This window comes from Pocillopora damicornis, chromosome 2 (genome assembly GCF_964200805.1).
Source record: "Pocillopora damicornis chromosome 2, jaPocDami1.2, whole genome shotgun sequence".
NCBI classification, from domain to species: domain Eukaryota; kingdom Metazoa; phylum Cnidaria; class Anthozoa; order Scleractinia; family Pocilloporidae; genus Pocillopora; species Pocillopora damicornis.
The window spans coordinates 3,841,056-3,867,039 of NC_142671.1; the positions used below are offsets into that span (position 1 = coordinate 3,841,056).

The 25,984-nt window shown below is 39.2% G+C and overlaps 2 protein-coding genes across 11 annotated transcripts; one reads left to right on the forward strand and one right to left on the reverse strand.

Annotated features, from left to right (window-relative positions):
* Positions 1-6: 6 nt before the first annotated feature.
* Positions 7-21,183, forward strand: LOC113672537 (inositol hexakisphosphate and diphosphoinositol-pentakisphosphate kinase 2). 10 transcript variants are annotated; one of them, XM_027188828.2, is made up of 24 exons: positions 7-134; positions 3,023-3,244; positions 3,796-4,034; positions 4,473-4,818; positions 5,170-5,331; positions 5,788-6,095; positions 7,407-7,589; positions 8,309-8,554; positions 9,226-9,370; positions 10,932-11,047; positions 11,572-11,638; positions 12,261-12,408; positions 12,714-12,778; positions 12,862-12,947; positions 13,100-13,172; positions 13,907-14,034; positions 14,318-14,432; positions 15,244-15,658; positions 16,164-16,313; positions 16,591-16,800; positions 17,547-17,702; positions 18,617-18,775; positions 19,569-19,685; positions 20,169-21,183. In XM_027188828.2, the coding sequence occupies exons 2-24, from the start codon at positions 3,050-3,052 to the stop codon at positions 20,387-20,389; spliced, it is 4,050 nt and encodes a 1,349-aa protein (XP_027044629.2). In that variant the 5' UTR covers positions 7-134; positions 3,023-3,049; the 3' UTR covers positions 20,390-21,183. The 10 variants fall into 10 exon arrangements, with proteins under 10 accessions (XP_027044629.2, XP_027044630.2, XP_027044632.2 ...); XM_027188829.2 differs by having other exon boundaries at positions 17,550-17,702; XM_027188831.2 differs by having other exon boundaries at positions 16,624-16,800.
* Positions 21,184-24,327: 3,144 nt separating this feature from the next.
* Positions 24,328-25,976, reverse strand: LOC149049582 (uncharacterized). The gene is made up of 4 exons (XM_089198031.1): positions 25,938-25,976; positions 25,740-25,886; positions 24,637-24,731; positions 24,328-24,530 (listed from the first exon to the last, which is right to left on the reverse strand). The coding sequence occupies exons 1-4, from the start codon at positions 25,974-25,976 to the stop codon at positions 24,458-24,460; spliced, it is 354 nt and encodes a 117-aa protein (XP_089054157.1). The 3' UTR covers positions 24,328-24,457.
* Positions 25,977-25,984: the final 8 nt, after the last annotated feature.

A 25,984-nucleotide genomic window follows, 5' to 3' on the forward strand; every position in this document is an offset into this window, starting at 1 on the left:
AAAAGAGTAACAACCACCGCATAAACAAGATATCTAACGCGGATTGACAAGGTGAAAGGGCAAACGGCGTTTGCATCCTTTCATCATGATACGTTTCTTTCGATCGCGTCGAACGAATTATCAGCTAGTGGAGGGTATGTACTGTTTGCAGATATTTAGCGTCCAGAGTGAGAAATGTTGTTGATTGTCCTGTCGTGTTCTTTGCTCGTGTCTGAATGGTCATGTTTAGTGCATAAACGTGTTATTTAAGTATGCTGAATGCAAATTCAGAGCTCTACCAGTTTGCTTTGGAGAGCTGTTGTTTCATGAACGATATGCGTTGAAACTTTGAAAAGGTCTTAGTTCTCAAAACTTTGCTACGACGCTGGAAGAGCTAACCTCTATCAAAACAAATCAAACAAATTTAATTTAAATTAAGTAATCGCGCGAGCATTGTGGTGCGTTCGAGCTTTGTTTACAACCGTGTTACAAAGCATGACTTTTAAAGGTAAGACAAGAGGTCGTCTTTCTCGGTGCTTTCCTATTGAATGCACTGAAGCACGTGTATTTTATGGGCAGTGACAAGACAAAAGCTCGCTTAGACAACTATGATACATAATGCTATGAAATCGACAACAATACATTTGACATCTTTTAGCGCTACGCAATTTACTGAAACTAGTGTCAAAACACATTCGTCGCGAAACTTGAAACAAGAGCATGAGGATATTTATTACTTTACGCAAGCGAATTCTTATAATATAATTTACAAATCCACGCGGGTAGCCAAAAATAGCATATTCCGGCTTGAAGACTTGCATCACTGACTGTCGATAGCGAGAGAGAGGTCTTCATACACACCCCCGACCCCACCCCCTCGCTCTGGGTTTTGGATTAGCGCGTTGCTTTGTTCAAAGCGAATTTACAATCAAATTTCTTTGGTGATTTTTTGTTTGAAGTGAGAGGAAACAGAAGATCAGGTCCCAAGGAGGGGCCTTACAGCTTTAGTATCTCCAAGGTATTATGCTTTGATCTAAAATTTTAGACAGTGGCCCTCTTCTGAGCGATTCGTCACCTTTCCTGACAAGTATTAAACATGCTCGCCGCCTAACACACGATATTTTGTTGTCAATCAGCGATTGTCGTACATCAAGCGAGACAAATTTTGATTACGCAACTTCTGGCATTAAGTTAGTTCGATAACGGGCAGTGAAAAGGAAAAATCCGGATTTCTAAAACTTGAAACGAGATCATGTGGTTGGAACGACCTTTGCCTGCGAACGTCAGAAGGTTTCATGGGTATTGCAAAATCTTTTAATATGATATTCAAGGTTTGCGTAAATGCTATATACCTCTCTGTCTCGTGATTGTAGATTTATTTAGTCGATGACATATTTTTCGCTACTGCAGGGGAATAAACTCAATAACTAGGGAAGTAAAATTATTTTCTGTAGACAAACATAGTCCACAGGATTAGCACGAGTTTTAACTATCTGTGTGTGTTTGGTTTTTGGTCAACAAATACATATTTCCGAAGCCCTGACAGAGAAATTAGGAACTTGTTTAAAATCAGATGCGCATCTATATATCATTTGGAAAAAGGACCGCGATTGCTCTCTCAATGTTTTCGTAAGTATCAGTAAAACTGTTTGTATATGAGTTCATTAATATGCATTGTGATGTTATGAAATTAACAACGACAGAAAATTTGTCACGTTTATATTGTCACGCAATCGTCACGTCAGGTTAAACGCCACCAAAGTATTCTGGATAAGAAACCATGATAACGATTGCGTGAAATGCTAAATAATAAATAAAAAGAATAAGAGAGATGGTAAGTTTTAAATAATTAGAGAAAAAATTTGGATTGATATTTACGGAGTCCTCGTCTTAACAAAGTAGACTTTCAAAAAGGAAAATTGAAAAAGGAAACAAAGTAAATAAAAAAAAAAAATAAAAAATCTTCCATCTTGACTTAACAACATTAGTAAATAAATGATTAGCTATTTAGCAGAGAATGTAAATTGTGGAATTTCCAAACAAAATCCTGTCGAGGTTTTCTTTGTTCAGTCCAGTAATACGTTGTGACTGTTTTTGCCGGGGTACGTTTTCCCTGCAGCAGTGATAATTTGCCTAGAAGTTACGAAGAAATCAATCGAAGAAGCGAAGAGCACGGTTTTCATTTGCAGGATTAATAATGGTAAAGGGACCGAGTGGAGTCCAATTCGGTCTGAAATTATACGAGTGAATAACAAAATCCGACGACTGCGGAGCGGGAATTCGATTTGTTAATCACGACTATGATTACAGACAGAATTGGACGACAGAAAGTCCTGTTACCAATTAATCATAGCCATTACAATTTAAAAAAAAACAAAAAACATCTAAACCAAATATCTCCAATAGAGACAATGTCTAAAGTTAAAAGTTCCTCCATTTTGGCAAGTCCCCATTTTTCTTAGGATAAGTGATTGTTGCTATGGTTATTGTGATCAATTCCGTGATTGGTGGATTTAGCTTAATGGACTTAGTATGATTGGCTACTTCAATTGTCCCATTACAGGTGTTCGAGTACAACTGTACAGAATTATTAGTGAAAAATGAAGCTGCTAATGCACAAATCACATTTGAGAAAATTGTAATAATTATGATTAATCTCGCAATCCCGAGTGTGTAAGGTGGGCCAGTGAAAACACAAGTTCGCTTCAACTTGCCCGCTCACGAATCTAGACGTGTGATCAGGCACATTCCGTTTAAGGTCGCGAACCAAAACCAAAGTGATGAAAGCAGCCAATACGAACAAAGAGAATATCTCAAGGAGCCAATAATAAATCAAAGTTAAAACATGCAAACTGTTTAAAGCGAGGGAAAACACGACTTGCCAAGTTTCATTTTACTTTAGTTCTTCATTTCAGCGGTTAGGGAGTTTGCGCGAGTTTTTCCAACCAATCCCTTAGCTTAGTGAAGTAAAACTAATGCAGTCCTGGACTACTTTCGAGAATCAATAAAAAATTGATTACGTAATTTTATTTAATTATTTCAGAGTCGTCACATAAACAAATGGAATAGAATGGTGCGGGAAGAACCGCATTTGCCAACCAGGATCATGTCCGTGGCTCAAGGTAAAGTATTTGAACGAGAGAGCATTTACGGATCTCTTTATAACAGACGCGTTGAAGAAGATCAAGACAGTAATGAGGACGAGGATAACGAAGGAGATCAAATACCTAAGATCAGGATTGGCATCTGCGCCATGAATAAAAAGGTGATCCTCAGAAAAAAAAAAAAAAAGATTTATAATAAAACGTAAAATCTCTCTTCATTGGACGACTGAACACAAAATAATACTGAAATTCTTTTCTTAATAGAAGCTGTTTAAACTGATGTTTACTGACTTCAAATTTAGCACAATGAACATAAAAGTTGGTGATTACTTGAACTCTGTGTAAAATTCAGTCTTTTAGTTTTCTGCTACTGGTTTTATTCAGTAAAAGCCAGTTTAACTAAGCATGTAGTGTTGGTGTGAATGGGGCATCAATATTTCTCGTTTTCCCGAACTACATTTAGTGAGTTGCCGTCACAACTTCCTGTAATGAAATGCTGTAATGCTAAATTTACAAATTTCCTCGCGTTCCATACGTTCAGTAAATACCTGATACAAACCTCCCTCGGTTTTCGCTCGCCCGTGTACTAACGCGCTTCGCTGGAAGAGGCTACAAACTCCTTAGAGGAATCCAGAAGGCAGCAAAACATTTCAAAAGATTAACAGCGTAAAATCCAAAGATTTTCATGCTGAAATTTTCTCTTTTCTTTTAGACAAGAGCCCAACCCATGGAAGAGATCTTGGGTCGAATGTCAGCATTTGATTGTGTGGACATATTTGTGTTTCCTGATGACATTATCCTGAATGTTCCAGTGGAAGAATGGCCCATCTGTGACTGTCTGATTTCATTTTATTCGAGTGGATTTCCACTCGAGAAAGCTATTGAGTATACCAAGCTGAGGAAACCTTTCAGCCTTAATGATCTGGAAATGCAGTATGCTTTAATGGACAGGTTAGTAGAACGTAAAGCCAAATAGACAATCCAGTCAAAATTCGCTCAAAAAACTCTTCCGAGAATTCCATTTTTTTCATTTTTCAATTCCAATTCCATTCCATTTTCGTGTTTGTGGGCGTTATTGTGAGAAGTTGATCAGACAGTAGCCTTATTTCAACACCTCAAAACTCAACGTTATTAAAAAAAAAAACCTCCTAAAGAACCTTCTTTGAATAAAACCAAGCGCAAAACTTTTATTCTCAGAGGATTCATTTGAGAAGTCTCTCTTGACATTTCAAATTCACTTCAGTCAGCGGTTCACAAAATCTGCGAAATCACCCATAGAGTTCAGCATCTCCTCTACGTATGACTACAAGGCTACAGAGTAACGTGTTCTATATAAGAACATTTACGTTCAGAAAGATCAAACCCAAGAAACCCTTTTCTTCATTGCAGACCGACAATGTACAGCCTTCTGGAGAGTGCAGGTATCGAAACACCAAGACACGCAATATTGCTACGAGATGACGATGGAAATCCCAGCAACACGAAATTTGTCGAACTGGACGATTCAGTGCAGATTGGTGACATGATATTCCATAAGCCTTTTGTAGAGAAACCAGTCGATGCGGAAGACCATAATGTGTACATCTATTTCCCTTCGAGAATTGGTGGCGGGAGCCAGAGATTGTTCCGAAAGGTCGGGGACAGAAGCAGCGTGTACTCGCCAGAAAGCTCGGTGCGGAAAAAAGGTTCATACATCTACGAGGACTTTGTGGTCACTGATGGAGTGGACTTAAAGGTAAAAATAGTATTGGTCAGTGTTTAATCCGTGAATATTTAACAAATAAATTCCATGTTGCTTTGCGTCTGTTGAAAAAAGATATTCCAGATGACGTCAAAATGGGGTAAGAACAAAAACGTGGGCACGCTAGGCGCAGCTGAGTGTGTCACTGATGTTTTTACTACATTTTGACGTTATCTTTTAGCTATTAAATGCATGTAATTTCTGAACAGACGCACGGAAAAATGGGATATATCTGTTTTATATGATAAAGAAGAAACTTCTATCAATGGTGACGTCATCTATGCTTCTGTAATCAAAGAGCGTGTATAATTCAGCTTATTGTATATAATGCTGTCTTTGACTCAGGTGTACACAGTGGGCCCAGAGTATGCTCATGCTGAGGCACGTAAGTCTCCTTCACTCGACGGAAAAGTTGAACGAGACAGTGAAGGAAAAGAAATACGTTATCCCGTTATTCTTAACCAATATGAGAAAGAGATGGCGAACAAAGTTTGCAAGATATTTAAGGTATGATGTGATAATCCTCATTGTGATGATACTCACTGCGCGTATTTTCCTCGCCCGTATGGGACTCGGAAAAATACAACGCAGCTCGCAAAACATCCGCGCGTATTAAATATACGCGTTACTGACCACGCGTGAGGTCAAGATGGCTAAATATTAGCCGAGTTCTTTTCGTCTCGGCCCATAAAAACGCGAAAGGCAAAAAAAAAAAAAGAATTAGGCCGATATCCAGCCATCTTGACCGAACAAGCTTGGTCAATGAAGGATTTGTTATGGAGCAAAAAGATTTCGCTCTAATAAGAATCAAGAATGACTTATTTATTTCGACAGGCCGGAGCATGTTGCATGCTCGGTTAGCCAATCAGAACACAGGATTCGCTTCATATTGCACACGAAGGGCTGCTGGTTATCTAACAAGTGAAACTATCGAATAAGGTGTTTTTATTTCTTCTCACTTAGCAAACTGTTTGTGGATGTGACTTTTTGCGCACTCATGGAAAGTCATACGTTTGTGACGTAAATGGCTTCAGTTTTGTCAAGACATCAAAGAAATACTACGATGATGCTGCTCAAGTGTTGATTGACCTGATAGCACATACACTGGCCCCTCAGTTGTATAAGCCTTACAATTTCGCAGTCCCTGAGGAGATAGGGAAGGCTGAGGTTACGGAAGGCACCATGTTAGAACTCAGATGTGTGGTGGGCATCATCAGACATGGTGATCGAACTCCCAAACAAAAAATGAAGATGGAAGTACGACATCCGAGGTGAGAAAATCTTTGATCATCTTGTTCCCAGTCCACTGATGTCTTGTTTGTTAAAGTTTGCAAAATTAGAACTTTTCTACTCGTGATGAAATACAAGTCATTGCTAGTCGAATTATCTCTATCCTCGGATATTTCCAAATTTAATTTTGTAAAATCATCACACAATAATAACGCAGTGTCCTAGTAATTCAATTAATGACCAAGGCCTACCATTCAGTAGTTTTCATTGCGTTCAGAGAAACACTGTCTCAAGGGATGTACATTAAATCGGTTAAATTTTAAGATAATTTGGTTTTTATAAAATAAGTTGATAGTGTAAATTGGCCACCGTAAAGAGATTCTAAATCTGACGTTTCGAATGTAACCCCTTTGTCATTTCGCTCTGACAAAAGGCTAACACTCAAAACGTCAGATTTAGGAATTCTTTACGGTGGCCAAGCTACATTATCAACTCAGTTCATAAATCCAAATTATCTTTTTATACCCCTCACCGACACATCACCACAGTTTATTTAAAAATTGACCATCTTCACGGTTGCTTTTTAAGACCTAGTGCAAGTTTGAAGTGGATGATTCTTCTCTGATCATGTTTAAGCCTTTGCCTCCCTGATGAGGCAAAGGCCATTGATGATTTCCGTCCTCTATATTCTTCGTCAGAGGCTGCTTTTTTCGGCTGGTGCCATGTGTAGCTCCACCTTTTCAGGTCTGACTCCATATCTCTTCTCCACGTATTTTTGGGGTGACCTCTTCTCCTTTTTCTTGCGGGTGCTTGCCCCGTGATGTTTTTTGCAGGCTTCCCCAGGGTATGTCCTATCCATCTCCATTTTCTCTTGAGGATCTGATTTTCCATTAGCTCCTGTGCTGTGCCTTCCCATGGCACTCCATTAGATACCCAATCTGACCATTTGATTTTCAAGAAGCGTCGCTGACAAGGATCGATGAGTATCTGGATTTTTTTGGGGTGGATTTCTTCGGATCCGTAGAGCAGAACATACTTCACATTTGAATTAAACATTCTCAGTTTGGTTTTTCTCAGTTCTAATCGTCTGGACTGACCATACTTTCTTCAGCTTGTTGCCTTATTTATCTTGCATGTGATTTCCTCGTCTGTCCCACCACTAGCTGTGCTCATAATACTCCCAAGATAGACAAAAGATGAAAGTTTCCCCTCAAGATATTTTCCCTGATAGTGACAGTGTTGTTGTTGCAGTTGATGTTTATTATCTTGGTTTTCATCACATTTTGTGGCAGTCTATTGTCTTTTTCTTTCTATTAATAAATACTAGCAAGCGTTGTATCTTTTTCCGGCAGGTTTGTTGAATTGTTTAAGAGGTACGGTGGATTTGATAAGGTCGTGCCGCTGAAGTTGAAGAAACCAACTCAGTTAGAGGAAGTACTAAATATCGCCAGAGACTTGGAAGCCGACGTCAAGAAAGGAAAGCCATTGTTTGAAAACCCTAATAAAATCTATCAGTTGAAGACTGTACTTGAAATGTAAGTTAAATATTAAATTTTCTTTGTTTTAGTGCCATGAAATTAGTCCATTTAAGCATAAGATTATAAGAAAGAGGTCTCTATCGCTTGCTGGCTGTCGAGGGCAGAGCCTCGATTAGCAGTTATGCTTAGAAATTGGGAGCGAATACCGTAACTGATGCTTATAAGCCCTGGGCTAATTTAACGTAATGGGTCTCTGGAGGGCTTATAACCCCGGGGGGGGGGCTTGTGTCCGAGGGGCTTATAAGCGTGTGTGGGGGGGGGGGGTTGGCTTATAAGCAGCGTTCTACGGTAATCTTACTGTTTTAGTATATAACTATTAGTCGTCCAAAACTTAATCAAGACATTTTTTTTTAATTTTATTTTATTTATAACTGTAAACTGTCAGGCTGCTCAATTTTCTCACAGGCTATCACGGAATGGATAGCGAGTGGCGTAAACTACTCATAAGTAAACTCATGTTAGCGGCTCCAAGCCTGGGAAAACTCGAGTGATGCGGCAATTAAGTTTGGTTTAAGTTTAGTTTTGTTGTGCGATTGAAAACAAATGAAATTCCAGATAACTTTGGACGCTCACTTGAAAAGTGCTATATCAACTATTCGCTGCTTGCTTGATTGCATTCCATTTGTTTTCAAAGTCAAACATGATGTTAATTCTGTAATTACTTGATTTATTGGTTGATTGGTAAATTGTTAAAGGCATTTACTGATTTTTCCAAGGTATAGTAATTTTTCTGGCATCAACGAAAAAATTCAATTTAAGTATCTTGGCAAGCCACGCGACAGAAAAGACAGCGAGGTACGGGAATCTAAATGCAAGAACGGCGAGAGAGAAACAAGAAAGGAAACAAAAGAAAACGAGGCCCTGGTGGACAAGGAACATTCTCTGCTCTTGATCCTTAAATGGGGCGGAGAATTGACCATGATGGGGAAAGATCAAGCAGAAGAGCTAGGTCGTGCTTTCAGGTATTGTAAGTTAAGTTAATTGAGTAATTACATTGAAGCAGGTTTTTGTTGAGTTCCGAAAAACTAAATCCAAGTAATGACAACACTAGATCAGAGTGATGGTTGGCATCATAATTAGAAAATGTAAAATTAAACAAAATACAGGCAAAATGCATGAAATGCTGGAAAATGCAAGTGTCCAAAGCAGTATTGGTTTTGGTGTTGTATCTGATATGTTGAGACGGTGGTGTGAGTCTTCTGGACCAATCACAGAGTAAAGTGAAGCAATATCAAAGCGATGAGGGATTACTTTCGATACTCAATTGAATCTTTCCCTCAAAGTAAGATGACCATGCTGGGTAGTTGCTTTGAGTTATCTTCCTTGGCTTTTGGTGACCATGCTGGGTAGTTGCTTTGAGTTCTCTTCCTTGACTTTTGGTCTTTTTGTATTGCCATTCTGCCTACAGCGCGTCGTTCGATCAAATCATCCATGCGACTGTACAATTCTAGCACGGTTTTTGCTCTTGAAACCGCACTTTTCATTACCGTTAAATTGTCTATCGACATTCTTTTTTTCATGATTATCACACAAGAGTCCTTTCTTTTATGTCTTGTCTTTATGGTGAACAGAATGGGGAGTCTCACTTGTAAGCTTAATTCTTCTTGTTTTGTTTTTTTTTTTCTTTTGTTAGGAGTGTGTACCCTGGTAGCCAGGGCCAATTCTCGGAATTACCCGGTTGTGGTTTATTGAGGCTTCACAGCACTTACAGACATGACTTGAAGATCTACGCGTCTGATGAGGGACGAGTCCAAATGACGGCTGCAGCATTTGCAAAGGTAACGATTCAAAAGCTATGTTCAAAAAGTTGATTACTGTGTCTTAAATGTCAAGAATTTGTGCTGCTCAGTTTAAGAAACACAGCAAATTTAATCAGAAAATTTCATCATACTACTCTCAGTTCTTTGAAGTTATTGATTATTCCGGTGCCACCTTTCGAATGAAAATAAATAAAGCCATCCACTTTTTTGCTAAAACCTCTGAGTCAACAAATTAATAATAAAAATAATGATAATAATAGTAATGATGTTAAATCTGAGAACCATAGGTAAATCGCTGGCGTAAACCGCTGACCAATATACAAAATATATAGGACGATAAAAATGGTAAAGAGAAAATTGAGAACAATTATGAGAAAGAGTCCAAGCACTACATTTGTGTTCAGTCTTATCTAAAGCCAATTACGAAATTAAAAAGTTTGATTTGAAAAGTTCTCAGCATTTCACAGGTGCGAAGTTCTTTGGAAAGGTATTTCCATTCCTTTCCAGGGGTATATTGAAATGTGGATTGGCTCACAGCAGTTTTATTTCTCGGAGATTAAGTTCTCTACTGTCTCTCAGGGTCCTACCACCACGGAAGTTCAGATCGTAATACAAAATATACCGCACTTGGTTAGCTCACGTCGGACTGCCGTGTTGGAGGTCGAGGGTTCAAGCCCCAGACCGGGCAAATTCTCAGGGTCTTAAGATCACTGAGGAAAATGAACTGCCTTTGCTATGACATCCGCAAACGGTTAGACTTTCTAGTCTTCTCGGGATAAGTACGATAATCTGTGGGGCCAGTCTTCAGCATCTTTGCTGTACTCAGGTTAGCTGGGGACGTAAAAAAACTTACCCACTTCTCTCAGAGAGCTGGGAACGTAGCTCCCGGTGTTGTGGTGTGGCCTCGTTATTGTTTATACCGGTCCTCTGTCTAAATATCGTAGATATATACAATACATACATATCCTTGCAGTTGCCCAGGCTGAGGAAGCATAAAATGCCGTCTATTGTATAAGTTTAATATTCCAGCTGTGTGCGCGTTAAGTTCACTAAGTTCATCGCTTTAATATGAAGTCTCTTCTTAAATCCCTTTTGTTCCACACCCTTCATTCGTCACGATGTAAAGACAAAATCAAAACCGGAGTTCCCCTTAAGGAAAACTGTAACTCCAAATCTTGGGATTCCACGTTCCGATGCTGTTTCACTGAGCCAGAGATACTCTAATGTGAGCTAAGTTCATATGTGGCATTCGACAAAACAAAGCGAACTGCTCGGATTAGCAATGTCGAAGCCTTTTCTGTTGAAATAAATTAGAAAATACGATAAATTTCGAGCTCATCGAATAAGACGAATAAAGAAAGATGTTATCTGTTTTCCAAGAGCGTGCGACGAAATTTAAGATCTACCATCTTCTTGATGTATTTAGAACTGTTCTCCAATTATAAGTAACACGCCAACATCATCAAACAATCAGTTCCTTTGTGACCAGCAACGAAAAAGGCGGAACCACTTTATATTGAAGGAGATTTACTGACTCAAAAACCACCAGTTTAAGGAACTGATTTTTGTTTATTTGCAGGGATTCCTTGCACTGGAAGGTGAACTTGCACCTGTGCTGGTTCATCTGGTACGAAGCGATAAAAACACAACAGAAATGCTTGACACACCCAGTGACGCTTCTCGAATACTGGGAAAGTAAGTGCAATTGCAGGAAGCTTGTTTGTATGTCTGCTATGCTAATTCATTCAGTTTTGCTAAACTGAACTGCTGAAACAGGCTAATTTACATGGCCGTGAACAAGATTAAATAAATAGTCACTGAGAAATCAAAGCAAATGAGGTTTGCAGGAAAGAGGATAGAAGCTTTGCATTTGATTTGTTGATAAAAAAAAAAAGAGAAAACATCAAAATATGGACATAAGTTTAAACCGTAAATCGAGAACGCAGAGTTTTTGGTTGGGAGACCAGTGGACACAAACGCCTTTAGTGTCAGGAACACAATGAATAGAGGCTTGTTCAGTGGCGGGAAAACAGTCGGGCTTGTGTAGTGTCGGGAAAACAGTTAGCAAAGGTGCGTTTTAGTGGCGGGAAAACATTGAAAATAAACGAGCTTAGCGGTGAGGATTAAAAGTTGCAAAATTCTATAGCTGTTTGACTGACTTACTGTCTCGCTTCAGGAATACCTTCCGTAACTGAGACAAGTTAATTTTTCTTGTTTAGAGTCAAGCACAGACTTCATGATCTACTTCACTCTGACGAGGATTTCAAAGAAGAAGATTTTGCCAAGGTGTGTTTTTTATTTTCATGACGGAGTAAATTCGTGACTTGATTTCTAGACGCATGCTGATACTTGTGTTACTTGTCTTATAGAAATTTGTTGACCCGGACCCGGTTTTTCGAAGGGTAAATAACTCTATCCATTGAATAAATCGGATAGCGCAATGATTTTTGCTAACACTTGTCTACCGGAAAGACAGCGGTTTATCTGCTGGATCGCGTTATCCGTCCTTTGAACTAGTGGGCCCAGATTTGAAACTACAGTGCTAGTATTCCTCAGTGGTCCATCATGGTATAATTTTTTCTAGCACTTCGGCACCACGGAGTGCATGGGAAAAAAGAGAAATGTTGTCTGTTTCGTTATTGTTTATAGGCAATTCGTCATTATTTCTGTTTCATTCTTGTTAATGTTATTTTCCAAGATGTTTGAAAGGTCCTTTGAGGGGGTTTGAATAATGCTGAGTCTCAAAATTTATTGGTTCACAATTCATGAAATAATAACGACTTCACTTTGAGGAAATTGTAGGGGGACCAAAGAAACTACATGTTATACAATTTGCACATTTTTCCTACCATGATGTTCAGATGTGCACTCAAGACACGCTTCTAATTTTGAAACTTTGTTCCGACAGCTTGCACCAACAAAGAATCCATCACTAATCAATGCCATGAAAGCTATCAAAAATCCCTACAAAATGTGTGAAAGACTTTACAAGTTGGTGCAGAGCCTCACTGGACAGTTAAAGGAGTTGATTAATCAGAAAGTTTATGATCCAAGAGGTATGATTGTGCCTTCTTAGCTTACAGTTTAAATTCTTAGGGCTATCGCATCATTCCTCTCTTTCCGAACAACCAAAAGCTTCGCACTTAAGGGAGCCAGAGAAGGGTACCGGTGTTGCAAGCAACCTTTCCCTCTGGGAAAGAGTGTGCTTCATGGAGTTTCGGGTTCGAAATTCCTATGAGCTCCGAATTGGCATTTTCCGAAGGATGAAACAGAGCAATTCAATCCAACTTTTGCGCAATTTAGAACGAAATGATTATTCCACGTCTTTCTCTATTGATTCAATTTTTTTATTCATTTAAAGACCCATATTTGTACCAGGGTGAAACACTCGAGCTCATGATGCACAGATGGACAAAATTAGAAAAGGTGACTTTTTTTAAATAAAATATCGACTGGAATTAAGTTTGTGTAACCTAACTTGCGCGCTGAACAATATTCCTCTCTTGCAGGATTTCAAGCTTAAAAGTGGTCAGTTTGATATAAGCCTCATACCAGACATATACGACTGTATCAAGTATGATGTACAACATAACAGGTTTGAAAATTTCGTTAGATCATTTGAACAGAACAGGTATTGGTTATAGACTAAAGTTTTTTGTTAATTGTTCCGCTCCGCTGTTATAATTACGATGTCTACCGTTCCAAAAACTAAGTTTTTTATTCTGTTTGATTGCTATGAAATTTTAGTGATCTAAACCTGGAAAATAGTTTGGAGTTATACAAGTGTGCCAAAGCCTTTGCCGATATTGTTATTCCTCAGGTGGGTTCGAATCAAACAACTTTTTAGTATAACCTTTTTTTTAAACGAAAATTACATTTCCTTTGCGAAATTTCAAACACCAAGGCTAGGAAGGTTTTAGAATACCTCAAATAACCTAACCTTGCGTCTTAAGCACACATTCAGCACAAATAAACTTCAACATTGAGTAGTAAAACAACTAAATAGATACTTATTGCACTCTCTAAGCTTCTTCACTCTTTTAGAAATGTGGAGATACAACATTTTTCATGTCAGAGACACTGATCTATATAGTTTTCCACGAAATAACTATTGAAACGGCATTTTGCGTCATAAAACTAATTGACGTATGACAACTTGATTCATTAAGTCAGAATGTGCGAAACACAAAAACAAAAGATTTAACGGTGAGGGAGCCCCCAGCACCCTTGACCCATTACGCCCCAACACTGATCAATATGTAGATTCTCCACACTTTTCCCTGTACATTTCTTGTGGTATTAACAAAGAGAATTTGGTCAACAATGAAGAGCCTCTTTAGTGAGCGATCATTTCTTAGCGCAGTACCCAGACTTTTCACGGTCACAGTGATACATTAGATCTGGGTTCGAGATAAATCATTTCCTCAATACTCAAGACCTTGATGTTCGATTCAGAGGTGATACTGTAAGGAGAAACTAGATGGTGGTCACTGTAAGGCGTTGATGGGTTAAACATTAACATTTCTCAATTAACAAATAGAGATTTTTTTTCAGGAATATGGGATCACAAAAGAGGAGAAGTTGGGTGTGTCCCAAAGTGTTTGCATGAGGCTGTTGAAGAAGATCAGAGGAGATTTGCGTCATGCCGACAAGACAGACATCCATACTCGTCTTAATCCTGAGTAAGCGCTTTAAGATGTCGTCAATTTACTTTAGATGCTTGTTTGCTGAATGGCCAATCTCTACTCTGGATCTAAAAATATAATTGTAACTTTGTGGCCCTTGTACATGTTCGCGTCAGAATTGCCAATTTTACCTTCCTTCTCAAAAAACCCGCTATCAAAGTGCGTGCCAGAGTGGAGAAATAGAACCCTTTGAAAGATTCTTTGTTAAGGATTGGCGAAGCTCTGTGTTAAATTTTATTACAAACTTGTAATATGGTATTTTGTCATCTTTTTTCCATAGCTATATGCAGAGTGTTGAAGCTCCAAATCGTCACGTGCGGACAAGGTTGTACTTTACTAGTGAAAGTCACGTACACTCGTTGGTAAATGCCCTAAGATATGGAAACCTCTTTGAAGTAAGATATCTATAAAAGTGTTGGCTCTTCTTAGTGCAGCTTACTCCACATCTTAAGAACTAAGACCAAAATTCTCACGGTCACAACAACTTTTATGCAGTACCAAACGGGTCCACTCAACACAGCGGTCAAACGTCGGGCATGCACGAGGGGATGTATTCTGGCCGACCTCATGCCTATTTCAGTTCAAGGAAAACATAAGAAACAACTGCTGTCTCCCAAAATAAGTTAAAGAAAATTGAAACGTTCGTAGAAATCTGAAATATTTTCGAACACAAGCTTATTTAAGTACACGTATCCTGTTGATTTACAATTTTGTTGGGGCTTAATCAAAAACGTTTTGGCTTTTAATACACCGTGACTTACTGGCATGTGTGGTTATTTGTAATTCATGTGAGACAACTTTTCTCTAACAGCCTGAAGGCACGCCATCTAGTTGATCCACTCTGTGTTCAAGGCAACTCTAATTAAGGGCTTGATTAACGCTTTAGGACATGTCTCTTAAAAAAGTAGGGGGGCTAAAGCCTCCCTACATGCAGCCCCTCCCTTTGCGCGGTCCCTGCAATCAGGGCTAAGATGAAATGAAAACGAGCCCATCAGCACTCCAAATAAAACAAGCTTACAGCTCGCCGTGTGGGAAACGTGTGCGGCGACATGGTCACGATTACTTTTAATTTTTAATGTGACTGTTCGAGAGTTTAAGAAGCTATTCAGAGAGCCTAATAAAACGAATCCGTTGTTTTTTTGTTGTTGTAATTTTGTGAATTAGTCAGTGTGGTTAATATTCTTCATGATGTGAAACCCACCTTAGGAAATTCCGGATAACCAGTGGCAGAGTGCTGTAGACTTCTTAGCAGAAGTTCCAGAGCTAAGCTACATGACTCAGATTGTGCTGTTGTTGTACGAAGACCCCAAGGCTGATCTGTTGTCTGAGAAGCGATTTCATGTGGAGCTGCATTTTAGCCCCGGTGCTAAGACTATAGATGACCCAGAGTTTTTAACAAGTGGTACCCCCAGGAGCTCCAGTACGGCTTCTGTCCTTAGTTTTGCAACAACTGACACAGACCTGGATGAAATTGAAACATTTGAGCCTTATGATGAAAGCGTTTACACCGGAAATGATACGCCACGGTCTGAGATTGGACTTGATGATTACACTGATGATAGCACGAGCGAAGGTACCGATCCTTCTTTAGTTGGCAGTGGAGATTTCCAGCGCAGCTTTGGTGAGTCAATCGATGATCAGCTTGTCACTTCCTCGTCCTAGCTTGAAAAATTGTGTCAAGTTACTTTCGAGTTCCGTTTGGAAGAATCCGCTGCTTGGTGATTAACACGCTGTACGCCGGCCTTAGGACCTGGTCTTTTAAGGTCCTGGTGAATGTACAGGCCCGAAACCAATTTTTTTAAAATTTGGTTAGAGCTGTATTTTAAAATACAATTTGATGAAATGCTGGAGGGTACCTTGCTATGGAGTAGTATCCAAGGGGAGTAGAAATGCACGCTCTCCAAGTTACCTTATGTCACAGAAGCTGGGAAGATAGGGTATTTAATCGCGAGCAGACCTAGCTTTTTAAAATAAGTTTGCTTTTCCGAGTCATTTAAATGCTGCGCAGTCGACTCCTGTCATCATTTTTGAGTTAGCCATTCATTCTGGAGAGTGGTTAACGAGTAATTTATACCTGCCATGTCAACAGGTTTTATCCTTTCATATATTTTTTTCATTCTTTCTAGAACGTTTATCAGACAAAACCAAGCTCGTTGCTGGAAAGCGCGTCAGTTTTGAACTACCACGCGAAGGAGAAGTTCACTTGAATTATTGTCTAAACCGGGCTGATGAATCATGGACTCTCTTGAGCCTGCCGAGAAGAAGAGGTAACACTGGTGAGAAAATGTCTTATTTTCAAAAACCGCTATAAAAATTACCTTTGAGTGGTTAGAATGAAAACATTAAAGTAAAATGCTATTAAAGACTTTTCCAAGCTACCGTGGAATGACGCCATTTTCGGGGATAAAGTAAAATTAATGTTCAATTTCGTTCGCTTTTAAAGCATAAACGCTGTATAATTCTAGGAATTATATAATTTGCGGTCTTCCTTCAATAATTAAAAAAAAAAGAATTGACTTACTGTGTCCCCCCCTCCATCCCTCCCTCCACCAGGTTTAAGTATTGTTGAAACTGAAATTTCTTCAGAAACAGTCTCAAGAGTAACACCTGCAATAGAAGACCCTTTATCCATGAGGCCAAGTGCTCTGATGAAACTAACCCACTCTCAAGACGTCCTTGATGAACAACCAAAGGAAGAGGAAGGCACTGCTAGCGATAGTGGTACTGGAGAAGAAAGTAGTGGAAGATCTCAAAAATTTTCTGGTAAGGCCATCTAGCCATGTCTTCCGAAATCTTGCCTATTCATCGTCATTTCTAAATTGGTAAGAGGTGATTAGAAAATGCTCCAAGACTTGGTGGTTGGCGCGGGGAATTTCGAACCGTGGGGTTCGGGTTCGAGCCTTGGCTGGGTCATTACGTGTCTTTCTCCACCCAGAGGTAAAATGAAATGGGTACCGCCAAAGTGTCAGGGAAATCTGACAAATTGCAGAGGGATGACCTACAATAGACTGACATTCCATCCAAAAAGAGTAGTTACAGACTAACATAACCTGTGGCAGTTATGTGTGTCAGTCTCGTAGTCGGACTTATCTTCAGTAGTAATCCACCCGATACAGCAATTTTTAATTGGGTGTCGAAAATAATCTGGGACTCTGTGTTTTTTCTTTACTTCGCTCTTTGATTGGTCCAGAAAACTCGTGCCTCTCTCTCAACCGATCAGATGCCAACCAAATCCAATCACAACTCGGTCCCCCGCGTTTTCCCGCTCGTCAGTTTGGTCGGTTTTTCTTTGAGTTATTATTGTCTCTAAAAGGTTTTTTTTTCTCCTGACGGTTGTTACGATTACTTTGGTTTTGGTTTTACAACACTTTTTTTACGAAAAGTTCTCTATATTGCAAACTGATACTTATCTACTGGTTACTCAGATCCTTGTTATGAGGAAATAGTACAGCAGAATACAAGTTTTACATGTAAAGGTAATGTTTATTTTGCGGATGTCTTATCTCAAGAAGACATGTCTGTCGTCGTTCCTCGCCAACGAGCGACTAGCTTTGAACTAGTACCCAGGGAAGGAAACAACAATCATGTCGAAGATCAACTACAAAAGTTTGATGAGTCCTATATACCTTCCATTGAAAGACCCTTAGCAAGAAGATACAGTTTTGGTAAGCAAAAACAAAAACTACCTCATGATGATAAAAGCAAGTCATAGTAATTACTTTAGGTTCTCTGTAACGATAAAATCGTAGTGGATGCTTCCACGTCTAATGCTGCATAGCCATTGTCAGCAGTCCTAGTTCTTTTTTCTCATTTATGCAAATAAACCATGCAGACACCAAATTGCACTAAGCGTGCATACTCGAGTTACTGTCTCTCTCTCTCTCTGACGAATGTATAAAGTTCGAAATGTCAGCCTCATAAACTCTATACGGTTGCCAATTCACATTATCAGCTCAGTTGGTAAATCAAGATTATCTCGTGATACACTCCCCCCCCCTTCCATCAACGCAGCACCACAGTTTCTTTAAATTTATTATGTCTTTCTCTATATATTTCTTTATATGTAACAAATTGCTTTCCTGTTTTGACGGCCTCGCAAAAAGACATCTATCAAGGTTTATGCATTTCGTCTAAATCTACACCTTTAACTACTACCAATCTCGTCGACTGGGTCGCTTTGGACGTATTGAAGGAATATTGTCTAGCAATTTCATTTGTCTGAATGGACGGGAACAACTCGTTTTATTTCTTTACAGAACATTCCGCGGAGTATGATTCTAAATCCCAATCTCTCGCAGCTAAAGAAGTTGTAGGGAACCTTCGCGTTCGTAATGACAGGCAGATACCGTTGTGATATCCTGAATTTGTAAAATAAATATTTTTATTGTATAGATGAGAGAGATGTTTTTCGTGCCACTCGACCATAAAATTCATATCTTCTCGCCACAGTGTAATATCCTCTATTAATATGAATGTTTCAAATAATATCTGCCGTTACAGAGAAAGATATGAGGATATTATGTTGTCAGTCTGTTCAATTGAATTAAATACGGATTTCACACGGTTTTTCGGTTTGCAGGCGTTTTAAAACCTCCGCCAGACGAATTGAACCCAGGCAAGCGAAAGATCAGCTTCGATCTGGTGCGTGACGATGGTAAAGGTTATTTTTATGGTCCCTCAGACCCAGCTGATGAGTCTTCTACTCCATCAAGAACATCAACGAGTAAACAAAGTTCAGGTCAAGAGAAGTTTTTTTACATGTTCATGAATTTTTATTTAAATTTTAGACTACAAGCAGACCCTTTTTAGGCGATTTCTGTCTCGGGTCAAAAGCATTATGTAGATAACAGCGCGCCGAGCGGAACTCTGAGCGTGAGGCACACCAAAAGAACTACTTTACTTTTCGTGTGCCTCATTCCCAAAAGTCTGCACGGCTCGCTAACACAAATTTTCTTTTTCGTTATTTGTTTTTTTATTGACTCGCGCGACGGACTATGCCGTTAAGAAGGGACTGCTCGTAGAGCGAGAACGCTGCTTTGTAGTCTCTATTTACTTTCCCTTTTCAAGTTTAAGGTTCGGCTCATTCCACTTCGTTTAAGGCCCTTTTGTTATACAGTGGTTCTGGAATAAACCAATTATTTCGATGAGCTGTTTGATAATTACATTCAGGGTTTTCCGCTTTCTTTCTCTTCCAGATGACATATGAAGATTTTCAGCCTCTTTTAACCTTAACACCCTAACATCAGAATTCATATTCTCTACATTTCCTTTGTTACTGACAAGGAGAATTTGTTTAAAAATCAAAGCTTCTTTGGCTGTTGATCATGCCTTTTTTGTAAATGGTCTTAGTTATTATTATTAAGCAATGTTACTGTGAGTAGAAATTACATTCTGGATATTCTTAGGATCTGAAGGGTCAATCATCGGAAATTAAGAGCTTTTCAAAGAAAACAGAATAAAATAGACAACAAATCCTTCCAACCTCGATTTATATTTTAATGTTTGTGAAATTACTAACATTATTTCTGCAGGAACGGCAAATTCTGCTATTTTTGCATTACAAAGTCTCACCTATGCTATGCAGAGTGCTTTGGTTGTAAGGCCTCATCCCTGTACGAACCGCACTTCAAAGAGCCACAAGCCACCTAGTAAGTGCTTTTTTCGTTTCCATTTTGTAATAGTTTTTACGCATCATCAAGTGTTTTTTTTTCTTTTAATTCGCCCCCTATAGGTCTTATTTGCACTAGACTTTACTCAAATCTTTGTTACCCTATTCCTTTGGTCTAAACGCTTTGGGAAGCTCTCTACGATTTCTCAGTCCGCATACGAGCGAGCTTTGAGGTTGAAGTTAGCTCTCCTAACGAGGATGTGTGTAGTACATCACAGAAAATAGATGTCACCCGTTTAGTCATTGCGCTTCTCAAACATTAAAACGGAAACGTTAAAGTACCATTACATTAAATTTTTCTGTGACATTTGGGTAATCATGAGAAAAAGAGTAGTCAGATCTACCACCACTCCCTATCTTTTGTTAGGTACAAAGGATCGAATACTGACACTATTCAACGTATTGTTAATATTTTTTGCAGTTTTTTTTCATGCTGACATGTTAAATCTGAATTATCTTTCAGTTGCATTGTGTTATGAAGAAATGACCAAAGTGGAATCATTGAACCCACTTCGCACACTACACAGTGCTGTTCCACTCAAAGAGATGGACCGTTTCTTTGACACCTTAATTGGGAAGAAACTTGTGTTTCCTACTCTTGCTTCACGCTCAAGGACTATCTCCAAGGAGAGTAACTTCTCAGAATTGTCCAAAGGAGCAAACGAAAACTTGGATTCTTCATAGCACTGATTTATCATTAAGAGAGATCTGCAACCACGGTTGACGGGAGCACCATTGAAAAGAGGGAAATTAAATTTATGCTGTCTGTCTTTCCTGTGACCGTTTATGCAATGTTAAAAATATGAATTTGTTTTGCAAATAACATATTTTTCAAGTGGATTTACCACAAGGATTAGAACAAATCATGAGAAAATTAGCCATTTGTGTGTGCAGCGAACGTAGTCTTTCTGGTGGTCAATTATTATCATCAACACCATTGATAAAAGCAAACTCTCTTGTGATAGCCTCCACCGAAGTTTGGAAACTCACTTTATTCTCAAAGTATGTGAAACCTCGTTACTAGGATCACTCTTGTTCCCGGCTCGCCGAAGAAGAGAGAGTTTAGCAACTAGTTTGGTTGGGGTTAGTCAATTTTCCCTATTCACAGGCTCTTCTCAGTTTGTGACTCGTGCGCAGACATGTTACATAGAACTCCTTCCTGATTTTTACCTTCCAAAGCTTTCCACAATCGAGTAAGAATAAAACTTTGCTGCGCAACTTTCGGTTTTACTTCAAACTCTGTAACTCATGGCCTATGACGGTACTGCAGATCACACTTGCGCGTTCGCAATTCTTTTTTCTTGGAAACTTCTTTTTTTAAGGGTTGAAGATTTAATATATAAATAGTGATTTATTCTACATATTGTGAAAATTGTTTAACTTACATAGATGTATACAAGAGACTTAATAAATTGTAATTAATTGTAAAATTGTAAGATAAAAATTAATATATAAAAATGACAACTTTTTTCTTTTCAGTGGTTCCTATGTCACTAAATGTAGTCGTGTGTTTCTCGCCTGCGATTTAATCTATTTTTTTGTGTCTCAAGGGGCCGGTACAACTTATTTCTCATGTGGCGCAAAATTTTGCACAAAAATTTCTTCGACCTTCTAATTCAGAGGGGAACGCTTAGTTACAAAAGATGGTAAATTATATAAATATGGTGTATTTTGCTCTTCGCATACCTTCATTATCTGTTGAGGCTGGGGAGGGGTGGCCCGAAACGGCTGGCTTTGAAGGAAGCTAAAGACCCTTTAAAGGGAACCTCCAGTCTTAAATCAAATATTTCTCAAAAGGCTCTCAAATGTATCAAACACAAGATATTTGGTTCTCAAAATTATTCCTCTAACCTTGCTAATTTTTTTTCGGCCTTTAAAATCGGCCTCCACGGCAAGTTAGAACTTCCCGCTTCCGTCGTCTTGTTAGGTGCACAAGGTACTCTGGGTTAATTACGTGTACTGGTTGCGGTACCTCTGTTATTACATATCTAGTCATTCTCCTGTAAACGAAACTATCCGTGCTTCCAGTAGGTACGATTCATGGATGCAATGGTCCTCGTAATGTTCCGAACACAGACGCGAATCAGGTAATTTAGTGTTAACAACTGGGTTGAAAACGTAAATTAGCCACCGTAAAGAGTAAAAAAGCTGACGTTTCGAGCGTTAGCCCTTCGTCAATCGCTCTGACGAAGGGCTAACGCTCGAAACGTCAGCTTTTTTACTCTTTACGGTGGCTAATTTACGTTTTCAACCCAGTTGTTAACACTAAATTACCTGCTTTACTCTCCCACCGACGCAGCACCACAGTTTCTTTAGAAACTTACCCCTTTATTACAGACGCGAATCGTTTAGAAGAGATGTTCTTTCAATAGCATGGAATCCATGCACGTCGTTAACTGCAAACTGTTGTCTTTTGGGAAGCTTGGGATCCTGCTTGGTTTTGGCCTGACTACTTCCCTCGAGAGCTACGCAATGATGTAATGAGGCATTTTGCTGAGGAAAACCCTAGGAAAACCCTAAATACGAAAGAACGAAGCAAAATGCGAAAGAACGCAGCAACCATTACAACCCAATATGCCTTGCGTACTTAACAAAATGGCGGACTCGGAAAGTTTGACTAGCGACTAAATACAGGAATGGCTCCGACCTGTGATTGGATGATAAAAATAGTAAAAGTTAATAAGTTATATCTTATATATTAAAGTTCACACGGCAACCAGGTGGACAATCAGATATAGTTTGATGCTACTCTGGTTTGCAGATTTAATAAATGTAACTAAGGAAGTTACAATTCATAGACCCAACGTTTCGACACTCCTGTCTAGTGCCTTCATCAGGGGTTATCTAAACGCTGCAACAAGAGGTCCTTTTATATGATCACTAATTAGCGGCCTTTTTTTCTGACGAGGTGTAAATAGGCGTCAGGAAGCAAACCTCCATCGTCACGATTTAAAGGGGCGTGGTCGGAGTTAATATGCCAAGCCGCCAAACAAAGGCGCTGGTGGTAACGCCGATTAGTGGTGATAATTTTAGAATTATCCCACCCAATTGTATGGCTGGTTAGGCATGTATGCTCCGATAAAGCTGAATTTTCCTTTTTGCAAAGAAAAACCGCTTTTTGGTGCTCTTTTAACCGTGTACCAAACTGACGTTTGGTCTGTCCGATGTATTCGTTGTCACAGTCATTGCAAGGAATAGAATAAATGGCGTCGGTTCTTTGTTCTTTCGTGACAGGATCCTTAGGTTTGGCGAAAATATGCCCCAAGGTCTGAAAAGGTTTTTGAGCAACTTTAACGTTGTGGCTATTCAAAATTCTCTTGATGGGTTCCGTAACACCCTGTATGTAAGGAATAACAGCAAAACCAGTCGCTGGTTCCCTTTCATCAAGAGCGTTACTATTTGTAACTGGTTTTTGGCAGTTACGGAGAAAAGTTTTTGTATAGCCATTTGCCTTTAGGACATTGGAAACATATTTCCTCTCCTCAGCCTTCGAATCGAGTGAAGATGGTAGACAGTCAGCCCTCCTAAGTAAATTTTTGGCTACAGACTTTTTATGGCAAATAGGGTGGTGAGAATCGAAAGCGAGGTATTTGTCGGTGTGGGTAGGTTTACGGTAGACACTTGTCTCTAAATTACCCTGAATCCCTCTGGACACATTTAAATCAAGAGAGGGCAAACGTCTATCCTTTTCGCGCTCAAGGGTGAATTGGATCGACGGCTCTACTGAATTCAAATGCGATAAGAGGCGCTCCGCTTCATTTCCGGATACCGCAGAAATAACATCATCGACGTATCGTTTCCAGAAAAAGGGTTTAACCGGTAAAGTGGCTAAGGCCCTTTGTTCCACGTCTTCCATTACCATGTTAGCAATGACAGCAGAAATGGGCGAACCCATCGCTGTACCAAAAACTTGTGGATAGTAGGTGCCGTTATATGTAAATTGCGTGGTTTTGAGACAAAAAGACAGCAGATGAATAATATCCTCCACAGGCAAAGAAGTTCTTTGTCCCAGGGAAGCATCTTCTCTGAGTCTTTCCTCCGCAACCTTAACGGCAAGATCAACTGGGATTTTGGTGAAGAGCGAAACAACGTCGAAAGATACTAATTCTTCACAAGTGTTAAGAGTTTTGTCTCTTATGAAATCCGCAAATTCGCAGGAATTTTTGACAGTGTAATCAGTATTCCCAAGTATCAATTTATATCTTAACTCCTTGCTCGTGAGTATTGTTAACAGCGTGTCTCGAAGCGGAACAATGAAATATCAATGTGAAAACACCGATGTGTCAAACAAGAAATGGCTACTTCCATAACAAAGAGAAGGCAGAGTCTATCTTTTTCAGCAAAGTCGTTCAGCGATACTCCGGCGATGAAAAAGTCATTCGCTATCAAGCTTTGCTGACAAAACTCACTTAGTCTGTACAGGCGAACGACCAGAGACTGGAGCCATTCCCAGTATTCACCGCGGACAGGAATAGCTCCAACTCATGCGTATATTAATCTTTTTTCGTTCTGGCTAAATGATTTATACACTGAGATAAAAATTGAAAGAGCGATTTATTAGGTTCTTCTTATGTTGAAGTCTACAGTGCTTGCAAATGAAGCTCTCTTCTACTACTATAGGGCCAAACTGCATGTCATGTTTGCAAAATCACGCAATGTTTCGTGACGCTGCGACCGAGGTTTTAATTTACAGAGTGTTCTGTTGGAGAAATATGGCTCGGCCGCATTCCAGGGAGCTTTTTCGTGGAAAACTTATTTTCTAGGTAATTGTTCACATGAAGGACAAATCCATTCATCGGGCTCTTCATCCGTTTTTGCACAACACCTAAAGGAAGAAAGTCGCGGATTAATTTTGCTTGGTAATTTCTAACAACTCCACTAGACCTAAAAAAAGGAAAAAAACGAATCAAACAAGCAAAAAAATGTCTTACCAGTCAAACCGGTGGTAGTGACTCTTGCACTGAATCATGTCAAGTATCTTGACTGTTTGCGGTGATGGCACAACCAATCTTCGAACAGTTTTCGGCTATAATAAGAAAGAGTAAAATGGTTTTATAAAACTTGTTCTAAAATTAATGAAGGCTGTTCATCACATGACGCTGAATTGGAACGAGTATATCTCGTTTGCTATTGTATCACACTTCTCTTTTAAACAAGGTATTTATACCATTTAAATTTAAGAAAGAATGAGTAGAACATAAACCACATTTTCTGTAAAGTACACGAGCCATCCTAACCTCATTTGCCAAATGCTTTCCAGGCATTATCTGTAAAAAACCTCTTCAATTTTTCAAATTTGAAAATTTTCAGTTAAAACTGTGGCTCCCAAAAAATATTTCTCACCTTGCTTAAAAAAATTTCAAAATAAATTTTCAAATTTTCACAACTTTGCCTATTCCTGCTCGTAGGTCCAGCCAAGCCCTTATGCTCATTGGCTCCTGCAATAGCCGCTAACAATAATAAATATAGGCGTTTAGTGTTAACTTGTAAAACTCCCCGAAGAAATTTACGGCAGCTGGACGAAACGCGTCAGAGAATAAAGAAGTTTTACAACTACCGTTCGCACAGCGCTGTGCACTAGTTTAGTTTTAAATTCTTAAAATTTTTTTAAAGATGTTAAGAAATTATTGATAAAAAACTGATAAACGTTTGAGGCGGAGCTATTCCTGTCAGCGATGAAATACAGGAATGGTTCCAGTCTCTGGTCTTCCGCCAGGAGCCCATAAACTGACTACACGAGTTTTGTCAGCGAAGCTTGTCAGCCGATGACTTTTTCATCGCCGGAATATCGCTGAACGACCTCGCTGAACAAGAAAGGTTGCCTTCCCTTCGCTACGTAAGTAACCATTTCTTGTTTGAAACATCGATGTTTTCACTCGCATTGATATTTCATTGTTCCGCTTCGAGACACGTGGTTCAGAATACTAACGAGCAAAGAGCTAAGATATAACTTATTAACTTTTACTATTTTTATCATCCAATTACAGGTCGGAGCCATTCCTGTATTTAGTCGCTAGTGAAAGTTTGAGCTTACCGTGATGGTCAGTTTTGAAGGCCGAAAAAAATTAACAAGGCTAGAGGAATAATTTTGAGTAACAAATGTCTTGTGTTTGATATATTTAGAGCCTTTTAAGAAATGTTTCCGTCTATCCTTGTGGAGCAGTATACGTTTACACGAAAGCTGCCCACACAGTGGTCCAAACTTCAGTTATGGCACTGACGGGTTGAATACATAAGTGTCATCGTACATGACATATTTATCTCTTCCCATTTACTGCT

Bases quoted from the DNA above. Each gene is read 5' to 3' on its own strand.
- LOC149049582 (XM_089198031.1), bottom strand. From the start codon at position 25,976: ATGGGAAGAGATAAATATGTCATGTACGATGACACTTAT. The intron at 25,887-25,937 runs GTATTCAACCCG...CTGTGTGGGCAG, and splicing joins TCATGTACGATGACACTTAT to CTTTCGTGTAAACGTATACT. The intron at 24,531-24,636 runs GTAAGACATTTT...TTCTTCCTTTAG, and splicing joins CACTACCACCGGTTTGACTG to GTGTTGTGCAAAAACGGATG.
- LOC113672537 (XM_027188828.2), top strand. From the start codon at position 3,050: ATGGTGCGGGAAGAACCGCATTTGCCAACCAGGATCATGTCCGTGGCT. The intron at 5,332-5,787 runs GTATGATGTGAT...CTTCTCACTTAG, and splicing joins AAGTTTGCAAGATATTTAAG to CAAACTGTTTGTGGATGTGA. The intron at 14,035-14,317 runs GTAAGCGCTTTA...TTTTTTCCATAG, and splicing joins CATACTCGTCTTAATCCTGA to CTATATGCAGAGTGTTGAAG.